At 31.5% G+C, this 14,721-nt stretch overlaps 1 protein-coding gene across 2 annotated transcripts in view; it reads left to right on the top strand.

The window, feature by feature from the left end:
• Rps6ka6 (ribosomal protein S6 kinase A6) overlaps positions 1-14,721 on the top strand; it is a 56,814-nt gene that overhangs the window by 16,168 nt on the left and 25,925 nt on the right. For both annotated transcript variants that reach the window (XM_031366987.1, XM_031366996.1), the window contains exons 6-8: positions 8,695-8,801; positions 9,345-9,382; positions 12,698-12,840. In XM_031366987.1, the coding sequence (XP_031222847.1) occupies positions 8,695-8,801; positions 9,345-9,382; positions 12,698-12,840 (288 nt within the window). The remainder of the gene's footprint in view (positions 1-8,694; positions 8,802-9,344; positions 9,383-12,697; positions 12,841-14,721) is intronic.

The raw sequence follows: 14,721 nt of genomic DNA, 5'->3' as shown, positions 1-14,721 counted from the left end.
TAGGGCTTGCACATCTTTTGTCAGTTATCTTTTAGTGCTTCCTGTTTTAATGATGTAAGTAGAATAGTTCTTTTAATTTCATTTTCAGTGGGAAAAACAATAGAGTTCCTATATTGAGTTTGTATCTCATAATCTAGTAGAATGGCTGCTTTTTATGTAGATGTCAAAAGCTTTTGTGTTAATTACTTCTAACAAGGTACTTTACTTCTTTCATCTTTAAATATCATGTATTTATATCTTCTGTGCCCTTGTTAATATTGGCTTGAACTTCCATTCTGATGTTGAGCAGACATTATTGTCTTCTTGTTGCTTCAAAGTAGAGGGAAGCTTAATTTCACTATAAAATGTAAAGCTATATATCTCTGTGTTTTTTATTGGGTTGAGTTGTCATCTCATTATATTATGGGGAGATGTTTTAATAGATGTTACATATTATCACATGTTTTTAATTGATATTTGATATTTTTTTCCTGCTTAATTTATAATATGGGGAATTGTGAAATGGTAACCCAACCTTGCATTTCTGAAGGAATGCCACCTAGACATCAGGTATAATTTCTTTAAAATATTATTGGATGTATGCTAAATGTTTAGTACATTTTGTGTTTATTTAGTTTTCAATATTTTCTTCTGTTTCTATTGTATGTGTATGGGTGTTTTGCCTGAATGTACGATTGGGCACCAGGTTGAGGTAGTGTCTGTGGAAACTGGGAAAGAACATTACATCCCCTGGAACTGTAGTAACAGACGGTTTTATACAGCCATGGGGGTTCTGGGATTCAAACCTGACTCCTGAAAAACCAGCCAGCACTTGTAACTGCTCAGCCATCTCTCCATACCTGGAACTATTTTCATAAAACAGTGTTTATTTTGTCTTATGTTTTCCGTATTTATTTGTTGTATCAAGAGTATTTCCTGCTTCATAAGTTGAATAAGATTTTTTTCTTTGAATAGGATTTATTTCTTCAACTTTCCAGTAGAATTTATTTAGTCAGTATTAATTGCTAATAATGATTGATAGAATTGATTTGTGAAGTCAATTCCACTGGTAAGTTGTTTTGGCCAAAAAGGTTCTTTTTGGAAAGGTGTTTAACCAGAAAGCCACTTAATAGAATAGAGTTACACAAGCTTGTGTCTTTTAAGGAATGTATTTGTTTCCTCATATTTATAGCTATAGATTTTGTGTTAGTTATTTTGTTGTTGCTTTTGCTGTACTAAAATGTTATGACCAAGAGAAACTTCTAGAACAGAGTTTATTTTAGCTAATAGTTACAGAGGGAGAATGCATAACAAGAGAGGCATGCATCAGGGGAAGAAGAAAAAGGTTTTGTCTCACTATAGAAGTGAGACAAGGCTATAAATGTGCAAAGCCTGCCCTGATATTCTTTCTCCAGTGACATTTCTTGTCCTAAATGGTTCATAACCTCTTCAAACAGTGCCAACAGCTGGGGACTAAGTTTCAAATACATGAACAGGTATGAGATTTCTCATTCAAACCACGACACTGCTTTTATATTCCCTTATTATCTTGTCTCATAGTTGTAGAATCCTTTTTTATGTATGGCTTTCACTCCTTATGGTGGTAGTTTGTCTTCTCTTCTTTGGCCCTCTTGGCATTGCAAGAAGTTTATCAGCCTTATAATTTTCTTTTTATGATACAATTTTTTTTGCTTCATTTATTTTTGTTATAGTTCTATTACTACTTACTTCATAGTTACTAACTTTGTTATTGATTTGAAGGCTTTCCATCTTTCTAATGCAGGTATTTTGTATTACAAACTACTGCTGTAATTTTATTCCTGATATTTTCGCCCTTTTACTTCATTTAATGCACTTACTCATTTCTTTTATTTGACTCATTTGGTTATTTGAAAAGATTATATTTAATTTATGCATATATGGTTATTTTCTGGGCATCTTTCTAATATTAATTTTAAATGCAATATACTACTGTAGTCACAAAAGATACCATTTAATAACCTGACTCCTCCTAAATTTGTTTATACTTACTATATTCTTTAGAACATGATATATGTATATATTGGTAAATGTTCCATTTGTGTATGAGGAAATGTGTAATCTCTTGTTGGGTGTGGGAAGGTTCATTAAACATGAACCAACCTGTTACATCTGTTTGGTTAGTAGTGGTTGTTTTAGAAATTGAGAATGTAATACATACTATACATGATTTTATATTTTAGAAACACATGAAATATTCTAATTACAGATTTGTGTATGTCTTCAATTTCTACCAAAGAAACTTTTATGGATGGTATTCTTTCTTGATAAAAGGAGATGATGTCATTATTAAATGATTTACTTTGGTAGTTTGACTCTTTTTAAAAAGCGCCACTTGTTTTTGGTTTTTTGGGGGTTTTTTGTTTTGTTTTTTTCTTTTGGAGGGGAAACCGAGAAAGGAGATATCATATGACATGTAAATAAAGAAAACATCTAATAAAAAATCCTTTTAGCTGGAAAAAAACGCGCCATTAGCCCAGTATAACCTTTTTTGTGTCTTCACTTTAATTGTAGTTTTACTTGTAGCAACTAAGTACTTATGGCATCCTTGATTTTTTTTTTTCAGTTTGAAAATGTGGGTTTTTTTTAAAGTGAGCTATTAGACTTATTACATTTAGTATATGATTATGTATTTTGATATACTAGTCTTTAAGCCTAGCTTACCTATCTCACTTATATTGTAATCAATTACAATAATTATTACAGTTTAATTTTTGGTTCTGCTGCTAGCTCGGTAGTATTAACTAACATCTTATTTTGTTATTTTGTATTTCTGTTAAGTTTTATAATGTAAATTTTTAACTTGGAGTCAGGGACATATGGCCTTAATACTAGTTGCTATATTCATTAAATAGTTTTCATGACTTATTTTATAGCTCAGGGGCAGCATACTTGCAAGGTTTTTCTTTTCTCCTTCTCTCCCTCTTTCCCCATCCTTCCTCCCTTCTTTCCTCCCTTCCTTTCTTTTTCTAGAACTAGTAGATATTTTTGTGTATCCCAGACTGTTATGAATCCAAGGCTTTCCATTTCAGCCTTCAACATGTGAGGTTAAAGGTGTGTACCTACTACATAGTTATGACTTTGTAGAACTGTGAACTTCACTTTCTTGCATGATAAATGTTTTCTCATTTTGATCATATAGGCTCTTTTTATCTTTAATGCTGAAGAATCAAACACTGAGCCACTCATATGGTAGGGACCCACCCTCTACTTTACCTGTCCCCCGCCCCCAACTCGAAGTCTTGCATTTAAGCTTTTTTACTTAGGACTAGGACAATGTTTAGTATAGGGTTAATTTTTCTCACTTTTCAAATGACAACCTTTCCTAATTAATCTAAACTGCATCCTTGGAATTATGATGTATTATCTTGCTTTCCAAACAAGGCACGTCCTTTATCTTCTTGAGCTTAGTGGGTTCTTTTAATCCTTTACGACTATATTTTTGTTGAGCTCAGATAGTTTCTATTATCATCCATGATTGATAATTTCTTATATTTGGACAGTCTTAGTAAAATTGAATGTACTATATGAAGGATATTTTTGTGCTTCTGGAAATACACTGATGCTTGCTTGAAAATATAGAAATAGTTTTATCTTTTCATGTCTTCTTTTAAGATTTGTTAGAGTGGACTTGAACATTTAATTTGGATTAATTTTGATCTGCTATTAAAGCAAAGTCCTGGTTATTCCGACTCTATGTGTTTGATATTTTCTGCTCTAGTTGAAGATCATAGCAACTATTTATTTCCCAATGTGAGTTGCAAGGATTGTTTTCGCCTTTCTTTTTCTGACTCAGCATAGTGTCCTCTTTTACATGTACTATGCACTCCATCTATATCCTTGGAACTGTTTACGTGTCTTGAAAGATCATTCTGCAGTTTCCTTTGCTTTGGTACTCTGAATTCTTTTCTTCTCCAAGACTCTTGGCTCTAACTCATTACTTCAGAAATCCTCTGAGCTCCAATTGAGTTCTATCTCCCTGCACTACTACTTGGAAATGCTCCAGGTAGGAAGCTAGTACAGTCATAGGACATACCACATCTGTTACTCATATCTCAGTATTTCACTGTCTTTTGTTACTAGATGTCCAGTGTCTTGAGAAATATCATTCCATATATTTTGTCCTGTGTTTTGAATGTTTCAGGCAGGAGAATAACTTCTGTTCTTGTCTATTTTATTTTGTCTTGAAATGATTGTCTCTTAGCAAAGTTTTAATTGGATAACTGTAGTTCAACATCCAACTTCCAGAATTTATAATGTTGAGTGTAGGAGAGCTACCATTGATCCATGGAGCTCTAGAACTTGTGATAAAGGAACAACGTATTTATGGCATGCTAGTCAGCGCTTAAGTGGCTGAGGTCTCTGGCTTATATCTGTCTACCTCCAGTACAGTACAGAACTTGGCATGCATGACCATATATTTTGTACTGTAGGACATAATTTAGTATATAATAGAGTCTGTCTATGACCCTCATCCATGGGAAAATTTTAAAGGAACTTATAGAGGGACAATGGTATATCAAGGCTCCAGCATTCATTATTTCTTATGTTAGATTATAAACTGTCACAAATGTTTATGAAAAATTCTTACCTGTAGTCATTTCTAATTTTCTTTTAAACTCTTCAGACCTCCATTCTCGATGTGGGACTATCTAAACTCATACTAGCACAGAGATGCAGTCAGTAAGTTTTCATTCCTAAGTCTGGAATATTAGGTAAGAGCAAGCATTTTAAATGCATGTCCCAAAAGACAATAAATTAGTTTATTTATTGAATAGACATTAAAAAACTGATTCAGTGATTAATTCTATAGGCAGCTTTTTTATAAGTAGTTGATTGTTGGTTATATTTCACTTGTGAATAAAAAGTTGAGTAATCCAAACTGAAGAATTATTTGTGCCTTACAAATAGACTTTAAAAATTTATTTTAGTATGTATTAAGAAATTTTATGCTTGTTCCTTAAGTTATAAAAAAGTACCTGCCTCAAATTTTCTCTCTGAAAATGCACACAGACACATACACTCAAATAAATTCATATGTAAACATATATTAAATTTTAACCCAGAACATTCTTTTTTGCTAATACCAGAAAATATCTTCATTGTAAAGCTAACATTTTTTGAAAAATTCATTTACTAGTTTAATAAGATTCCAGACAAAATCTCAACAGAAATCTGTGTGTTTAAAATTGATAGTGTAATTTCATAATTTATCTAGATAAGGAAGCACATGTCAAAAATGTCATATGATATATAATTTCTTAAAATTTACTTTTTAGTCATTTGGGTTTTTTTGAGACAGAGTCTAGCTATTAGAGCCAGGCTGTCCTTTCACATAAAATCTTCCCTATGTCAGCATCCTAAGTACTAGGATTAGAGGTGTGTTCTAACATAACTGTCTTTTTTAAAATATTAGAAAGTTCCTATAAGCAAAATTTATAGTTTAAACACATGATCAAGAACATATTATATAACCCGTGAATATATATATGTGTGTATATATATATATATACACATATAAGTACATACACATATATATAAACACATATGATTGTGATTAAAAGACGAGTCATATATTTTGAAAAAGAAATTGTTCAATGAAAACAATTTATGAGAATTTGGTTAGGTATTTCAAAAATAATATAACCACTATCTGTACTACACATCAAGTGCATTTTACTTATATAATAGAACTGTACCTTAGAAGTAATCACTGTATCCTAAAATAAAGTGCAGCTGTGTTTTTAGTTGTTTATCATTGAATGGACATTTGGTAAGCTTTAAAGTAATAAGGGGAAAAACAAACAGATAAAATAAATTTGACTATATAAAATTATGAACTACTTATCAAAACCAGCACATATTTGAAAAGCATTTGAAATTAATGTAATAAAGATAGTTTTAAGATTTATTTATTTATTTTAATGTATAAATGCTCTTAATCAGCATATATACATGTGTGCCAGAAGAAGGTTTCAAATCCCACCATAGATAGTTATGAGGTACCATATGGCTGGGAATTGAATTCAGGACCTCTGCAAGACATGATTTCTTAATACTTTAAGGCCTTATACCTACTGAACAAAACAGTAGGTTAATGGAAAATAGACAACAAATTGCTGGTAAGGCTAAAAGTTATGAAAAACTCCTTGGTCTATGAATCCATTTAAATTAAATCAAGTTTGATACTCTTTTTTATGTCAAATTAAAATTTCATTAAAGGATAATTTGGTTCTGTTATAGATGTAATATGGCTAATATACTCAAGAATTGCTGATGGGCATGCAAGTTATTGTAACCTTATTGGAAAGTAATTTTATTGCATATGTCAGGAATCCAGACTATATTTCTTGACCCAATATTTACTGTTTTATTACTTAAAAATGCATCCTGGTGAAATACAAAGATGCATCTACATATAAGAATATTCGTATATTTATAATATACATATTATAATATTTATTGGAACAAATTTTGGGAATAACCTAATTGTTCAGAATGAGAACATTCAGTAAATCATAGTGAGCTGGTATGATTAATATGCACTAATTTAATAATGATTGTAAACAAGTTTGAAATACATGAGAGTATTCTTATGACATAACATTAACTGGAAACAAAGGAGATTTCTATATAATATGTGTAGTATCGATTTGAGTATCTTAATGTATACAAATCCCATACTTACATTAATTATTAAGCCACATGTTAATAATGTTTTTCCTTTTACTAGAACCGTAGGTGACTTTTTCTTTTGAGGCAGGTTATGAGTAAGATAGTTAGCAAATGTGAAATTATTATTAGCCATGAACCTAAAATATGAGGGAAATATACTGTAAGTGAGATACATGTGGCTTCTGGGGAAAATGTCATATTTTAGGGACAGGTATTCCTTAATTCATATCCTATGTTTCTTACTTACTACATTTTACTTTTGACAAGTTACTTAGTCACTCTTAACCTTGTTGTCCATATATGTAAGATATTGATAATGGCATATTTAGAGTTTTTGGAAGACTGTAACAAAGGAAAGAATACATAGTTCTGGCACATAATTAAGTGTGGTACACAATTACTTTTTAGTAGGTTTCTTATTTTTGTGGGGCTTTCTACAAAGACAACATCAGGACAAGAATGTATGTTTGACATAATGTGTAAGTAACCTAAGTGATATTTAGAGTTTTGTCATATATTGGATTTCAGCGACCATTTGATTTGTTCTTCCATAGAAGTTAAAATGAGTAAAAAATACTTTTATTTTTAATAAGAAGTTCAAGATGTTTTTATACTTTGATTATTAGAACATTCAAAGAAATATCCCTGAAACTTAGATAATGAGTAATATTAACTCTCTTTTCTTCAGTTTTACTAGTAGCATGAATCTGCATTGTGAAATACAGTGACTGTAATCTGAATTGGCCATTTTAACTATGTGGTATATTATTCAAATTCGAGCCTTCCAAATAGGCCAGATTTCAGTATTGGAAGCAGAAGCTTTCTAGAAAAAGCTATTTTAGTTAATCTTAAAACCCTTGATAACTCTAAAATTTATATATAATGGTTGAGTAGTTGCAAATGTGTGTACAGATTATATACTGAGCTATGAGTGAATATTGATATAACCCTGTACTAATATCTCCATATAGTTGTATATTTACATCCATTTAAATGAACATGATTCTTAGAACAATGTTCCTAGTTAAATGTAGTAGCTATTGATTGTATTTTAAAGATTTAAAAACTCAGATCCTGAGGGTTAGGTGACATGTCTGATGCTAAACCTCTAATTCTGATTTTAAATTCCATATGCTTTTTACTTTGTCTTAACATCTTTATTCCCCAACATACAAAGATTGAGAAATCCGGTGCTATTAAATCCATAAACTTTACTTACAGGTGAGAAGAGTCGGATCCCGTTTAGATCAGATGTATGCTTAAAATTCTAGTTTAAGGGTTATTAATTTCACTACTTGTGGTAGATTAGGAGTTTTGAATTAGTGGATCTAAAAGGTGAAATTCCTGAGAAGTGCTAGTAGGTGGCAAAGGAGAGAAGAGTAGAAACAATGGAACTACAAATGTTAAAAACAAAATATCCCTAATACTTCAATTACCCTGATTGAGTACAGTCACTATGCCAATGCTGTGTATCAAAATTAATATTGATGTTTTGAGACTTATTAAAAAACCCAAATTCATTGAACTGCATTTAATCTAAGATGTTATACAAACAACATGTGTTTCTGGAAGAATTATGTTTAAATTGCTAATATTTGTAAAGAAGAATTTTCTCTAGTAATATCATTTCTCTAGTAATATCTAATGTTATTTATCTAGAAAAGTTCTCTAGGGATGCTAGAGGGGTAAGGAGGGAGTATTTGGGTGGGTGGGAGAGCATCCTTTTAGAGGCAAAGCAGAGGTGGATAGAGTGGGGGGGATGTTCGTTAAGGGGAGACCAGGATGGGGAATAACATTTGAAATGTAAACAAATAAAATGATTAGTAAATAAAAAACAAAAAAGTTCTCTACTATATAAATGTTTGTACCAATCACAAGATTTAACTTTGCCTATTTTCTTATAATTTGCCCAGATTTTTCTGTCTACTGATTTTTTAAAGTAAATTAAAAGGTACATAATATAGAAGAAAGATCTAATGATAAATTATTATTTTATTTTAGGTTCTTTTTACAGAGGAAGATGTGAAATTCTACCTTGCAGAATTGGCCCTTGCTTTGGATCATCTGCATCGATTAGGAATTGTGTATAGAGACCTGAAGCCAGAGAAGTAAAGCTTTATTCTCCATTTGTATCCAAGCTATCTATATTGACTTTAAAGATTTTTAATATATTGGTTTACTGGGTGTGCTTCTATGTGTAATTATATCCATACATAAGCTATAGCATATATATGGAGGTCAGAGGACAACTTGTAGGAATCAGTTCTCTCCTTCTATTATGTGGGCCTCGGATATCAAATGCAGTTTGTCAATATTGATAGCAAGTGCCTTTATCTGCTAAGCCATCCTGCCGCCCTACCCATATATACTATATAATATATGTATATGTGTGTATATATGTGTGTATGTATATAATTTCTTGAACTCAAATATATTTAGACATCATTAAGCTTTTATCAGTTATATGAAAATCAGTCTCATACGAATGATACAGTTACACAAAATTTACTTGTATAAAATAATCTTGATAATACACTTTAGTTTTAAGTTAATAATTGAAAAATTTCCAGTATGTCAAATAGTACCTAATTTTATATTTATGCTTTTATGTATTTTGTTTCATAATATTGAATGTGAATTTTGATTTACAGCATCTTGCTTGACGAAATAGGACATATCAAGTTAACAGGTATGTAAGTTTTCTTTTATACTACTAAGCCCATATGTAACTATTTCTTATCATCTTAGTTCATATTTTTCTAGGTCTGTTATCATTTTTTAGCCTTCATTTGTGTTACTTTTTTTTTTGTAGTTAGTTGACCAAGATTAATTTAAAGGTTACATAACTTCAATGTATTGAGTACATTTAAAGAATATACAGTAGAGACACTGTCCTAATTTAAAAATATTTTCTGTACAAATAGTAGATTTTAGTTTTATTATAGACTAAAAAAAATAACTAAGTACATGTTACATCTGGAAAAAAAGCAATAACCTCCTTTTACCTTCCCCTAACTTCTAGCTGCCTAATGTTCTTTGTTTTGGTTTTCTAAGACAGGGTTTCTCTGTGTGGCCCTAGCTGTCCTGGAACTCACTCTGTAGACCAGGCTGGCCTTGAACTCAGAAATCCACCTGCCTCTGCCTCCCAAGTGCTGGGATTAAAGGCGTGTGCCACCACTGCTCGGCTAGCCACCTATTGTTCTACAACCTCATATTTTTTTTGTTTTGAGAGTGTTCTATAACCTAGTTTTATGGAACCATTCAATCTTTGCATTTCTAAGCATATTTCTTTATAATAGCTTAAGACTGGAAGTGACCTTAATATTTTAAAGAAATTAATAAACATTCTATGTGTAATTTCCATTTGATGGGCTACTGAGCAACTAAATGATAGAATCATTAATTTCTCAATAATTTGTGTAGATGACAGAGACATTTTACTGAGTGGCTTAATTTAAAAAAGCTACATATGATTTCACAACATAGTAAAGTCTATATTTAAGTTTTAGAAAGCTGTAATCAAGGAACTGAAGAGGTATTTTTTACAGAGATGTTTGGAGTGGTATAGTTTAAGTCACTCTAAATTAAGGGATATAATATATCAATGTAAAAATAAAGGATCAAGCTATTACCTTGTAAACCAAAGTAAATATATCAGCAAAAGCATACATACATTCAAATACTTCAAATATGTCTTATTCTATCTCTTTCATAGATAGATTTTGAGGTAGAAAGTTGTAATATTCCTGCCTTTGTCTTCTAAGTGCTGCAATTATAAGCATACCTGGACTTTTTTCCTCTTCTGTAGACCATATATTCCACTGATCTAATTTTCAAGACTATCTCTCATTATGTTTTATTTTTAATGTAATATTTTAGTATGTGTGCTGCTGAAGCGAGCACTAATGTAATATTTTAAATGTCTTAAGAGAATGGATATAGAATATTAAGAGAAAAAAATTTACTTAAAGATATATCACAGATGTATTCTGCATGTATTTTCCAAATGAAAACATTGAACATAGTGTGAAAATCAGTTTAGAAGAAGTCTGAATTAATTAACCAAAGAGAATAATGTTGGGCTTATATTTTTTTCATTTTGGAAATCAGGAGTAATTTGCATATAGTAAAGCTCATTGTTCTGATGCTTATGGTGGTAGACTTATTTCTATTTTCCTTTTTAATAGAGAGGAGGAAGTCATTTTAATATCCTACAGCATTCAATTTAAGTAATACATTTCAAAATAGCTACAAAAGAATTTGAAGATTCCTAACATGAAAAATATTTGAGGAAATGAAAATGCTGATTACTGTAATTTAATCATTGCTTACTATGTACTATCAAATTTACTACCATAACCTGACAATAAATATTTTATGTCAATCAAAAATTTAAAGGAAATGAAATTTTAAAAAGAAATTCATTATGAAGTGATTACAATGCATGGAGGAACCTCAAACATCTGTTGCTAAATTGGAAGGAGCCCCAGGAAAAGTTACATACCATATTTCCAACATGACACACTGTGGAAGCAGAGCTTCTGGGGAAGTAGAAAAGATCATGTTCTCCATGGAATGAGGGAGTGGGGAGTAGAGAGGGATGACTAGGTGGAATCATAGGATTTTCCAGAAAATGAAATTGCTATGAATGACACACCTCTAGTAGTTAGATGTCATCATTTATCTTGATTATATTAGCATACAAATACATTCATGAGACAAAATCCAGTGGTGATTTATATGAAGGGATGGATGAAAAACTATAGAGTAAGAAATTTATATCATAATTCTTGAATAGTACCACTAAAACTACTAAGATCCCCCAAATTTCCTATTGTCAATCTTCCAATTGGCAGTTAGACGTTAGGCTAACACTGCCAACCACTTTCCTATTCCTATTCCTACAGTTTTGTTTTCCTCAATGTAATATAAATGTGCACACACAGTATAAAGCCTCTTAAGTCTAGCTTCATTTGTCTCTGGATAGTGCATTTGAAATGCATCCATACTGTTTTATGTATTACTAGTTTGTTTTCATTTCAATTATTTACTAGTATTTTCAGATTGGTTTTTGTTATTCCAAATGAATTTGCAAATTGCTCTTTCTAACTCTATGAAGATATGAGTTGGAATTTTGATGGGAATTGCATTGAATCTGTAGATTGCTTTCAGCAAGATGGCCATTTTTACTATATTAATCCTGGCAATCCATGAGCATGGGAGATCTTTCCATCTTCTGAGATCTTCTTCAATTTCCTTCTTTAAAGACTTGAAGTTCTTGTCCTATAGATCTTTCACTTGCTAGGTTAGAGGTACACCAAGGTATTTTATTTTATTTGTGACTATTGTGAAGGTTGCCATTTCCCTACCTTCTTTCTCAACCTGTTTATCCTTTGAATAGAGGAAGGCCACTGATTTGTTTGAGTTATTTATGGTGGTATCTCGGTATTTTTATCTTTTGGATTTAAGGGATACTTTTTGGTGTTTTGGGTAAAGATTAATAAAATTGTATTAATCATTAATGAAGAGGTTTTGGAATGAACGTAATATTTAATTTACTTCAGTAAATTCCAAGACTATCATTACTTACTTCTATGGTAAATGCATATTTAATAAGAATCTTCCAGCTTATTTTCCAAAGTGGTTGCATATTTTCCAAACCTACTGAATGTGTAATAGTCATTTTAGTTATTGTAATAGGTATGTATCTCAACATGTTTTTTCTTTTGTTAGTGACTAATGATACTGCCATTTTTCATATAGTATGTCTTTACAAAAGTGTTTGTTCAGATCCTTTGAACACTTGTATTGTGAGGGGGAGGATTGGCTGAATTAAATGGTCTTAAAGAGCTTCATCTTGAAATATAGATTGATTTTATGTTATTTTGTCAAATTAGCTACCTCAAGAGTAATTTAAGCTAATGTAAATTGTTTTAATTCATTATTTTGTTTTTCATATTTCCTATTTCCTGAGATTTTCAGCTACTTTTTTTTGCTAACACAGATTTTGGGCTTAGCAAAGAGTCAGTGGATCAAGAAAAGAAGGCCTACTCATTTTGTGGTACTGTAGAATATATGGCTCCTGAAGTAGTAAATAGACGAGGCCATTCTCAGAGTGCTGATTGGTGGTCATATGGTGTACTTATGGTAAGTTGTATTATTTTCCTTAATTATGTCAATACATGGTTAATACTATTGAGGATTTTATTTTTAAGTTTTGGGGTCAGCTCAGGAAAGGTTTCTTCTGATAGTTCATAACTAATGTTTGCACTGTGGTGATTAGCAAGCAACTAAACAAGGCTTTGATGTCCTCCTTTTAATGTTGTTGCTGGAAAGGTCATTGGCAAGACTTTTATATAAGCTATTCATATCTGAAATTTAGGAAAGTTTTAGGTGAGTCTTAATTTGAACCAACACCTATATTCTATATTACTAGGTATCACAGAATTTATCACCTTCACCATATTTGTCCAATCATTTCACACCTTCCCTAGCTGTTGTGTTGTAATTTTTTTTATCTCAGTAAGTACTGTAGTGGCATTTACGTACATACTAAATACAGGTGATAAGTGGTTATTGAATCACAGTAGTTTTCCTTTAAAATATAATTATCCATTCTTCCCATATATCATGGAAAATTACATGACATTACTATATACTAAATGTCTTTTCAAAGGAGGTATTTGGAGAAGGCAGTAGTTAATTTAATTACAACTACCAATACATTATAGCATTTACCCCAATTAGCAAACACATACAACTAAGGCTGGAGAAACAATTTAAATAGTTAAGAAACTATCCAAAAGTCCCTTGAAATTTGAGGAAGATTCATTTGAAAGTCAATGTAGATTGAAGAGGTGGAACTTAAGCTCTGAAGGAACGATAAAATTTCACAGTTTGTCAAGAAAACTGACTATTTTGATCATATTTGCAAATTTTGGGGAAACCAGTTTGATTAGAGAAGTCAAGCACAAGGGCAGAAATGGAGGAAGTGCAGCTATAAACTTTCCCAGGTGATTCTTTTGGTATTTTTAAACTATTATAGTCTGAATCAGGATGATGAAGAAAGTTTATATTTTAGGAAGTTTAACCTTTGCATCATTATATAAGTGGACGGAAATCAGAGGGATAAAATCTCTAGAAACAGGAAAAAAACTTTCAAGTTTTTCATAAGGTTAGAGTTTACAAAAAGGGAAAATTTGAAGGTATTTCAGATAACATGTGATTAACCTTAGTAGGTGGATAAATGACAGAGAACATGGAGGAGATGGTTCAAAGATAAAGATACGTCTAAAACATATGAACTTAGAGATATGAAAGATAGTAAATTAATACAAAAGCTATACTGGTCGAAATACTAATGGTAACTCTTAGGGAAGTAATGCATTAACAAGTAGCACAGGTACAGGCAGGAATGTAGTGGAAAGGACACTATCAAAAGAACTGGAATCCTTTGCAGACTTTATATAAAGATTATGCAACATGGGGAGGGAGGGGCAACACCTACCATAGTTTCTTTGTGAGGCGGTAGGATTCTTAGATGCAATTCCTCCAAGCTTTTTCTGTGTCCACTATCATACAAGCTATTACTATAGATTTGCATGAGAAAAATAGTGCTTAAGAGAGGATGAGGTTGGAATAGCAGATTTGATATTATTGTGGTACAAGAGATTAGTGCATAAGGTAATTAATGTTGAGTTCAGCTTAAATGAACACAGGACTGATGCCAAAGCCAGTAGTCAATCTTATTTTGAAATATAATAATTAGTAGTATAGATTTTGTGTATATGTACATGTGCCTGTTCATGTATGTATGTGGAAAAGGGGGAGAGCAGACCCTTAGTTGACAACTTGCAGGTGAATTTAATTTTATTTTTGAGAGAGGGCCTGTTATTGCTTCTGGAGCTCAAACAATTTAGCAACACTAACGAGCAAACTCCAGAGGCACAATTGGAGATCCACTTGTTTCTGTTCTCATAGTATTGTGGTTAAGCATGCATGTCATACCCAGATTTTATCTAAACTGTG

The sequence above is a fragment of the Mastomys coucha genome, chromosome X, assembly GCF_008632895.1.
Source record: "Mastomys coucha isolate ucsf_1 chromosome X, UCSF_Mcou_1, whole genome shotgun sequence".
NCBI lineage: Eukaryota > Metazoa > Chordata > Mammalia > Rodentia > Muridae > Mastomys > Mastomys coucha.
Note: the sequence above shows the minus strand (reverse complement) of the source record. Positions and strands in the feature narration are given on the sequence as shown.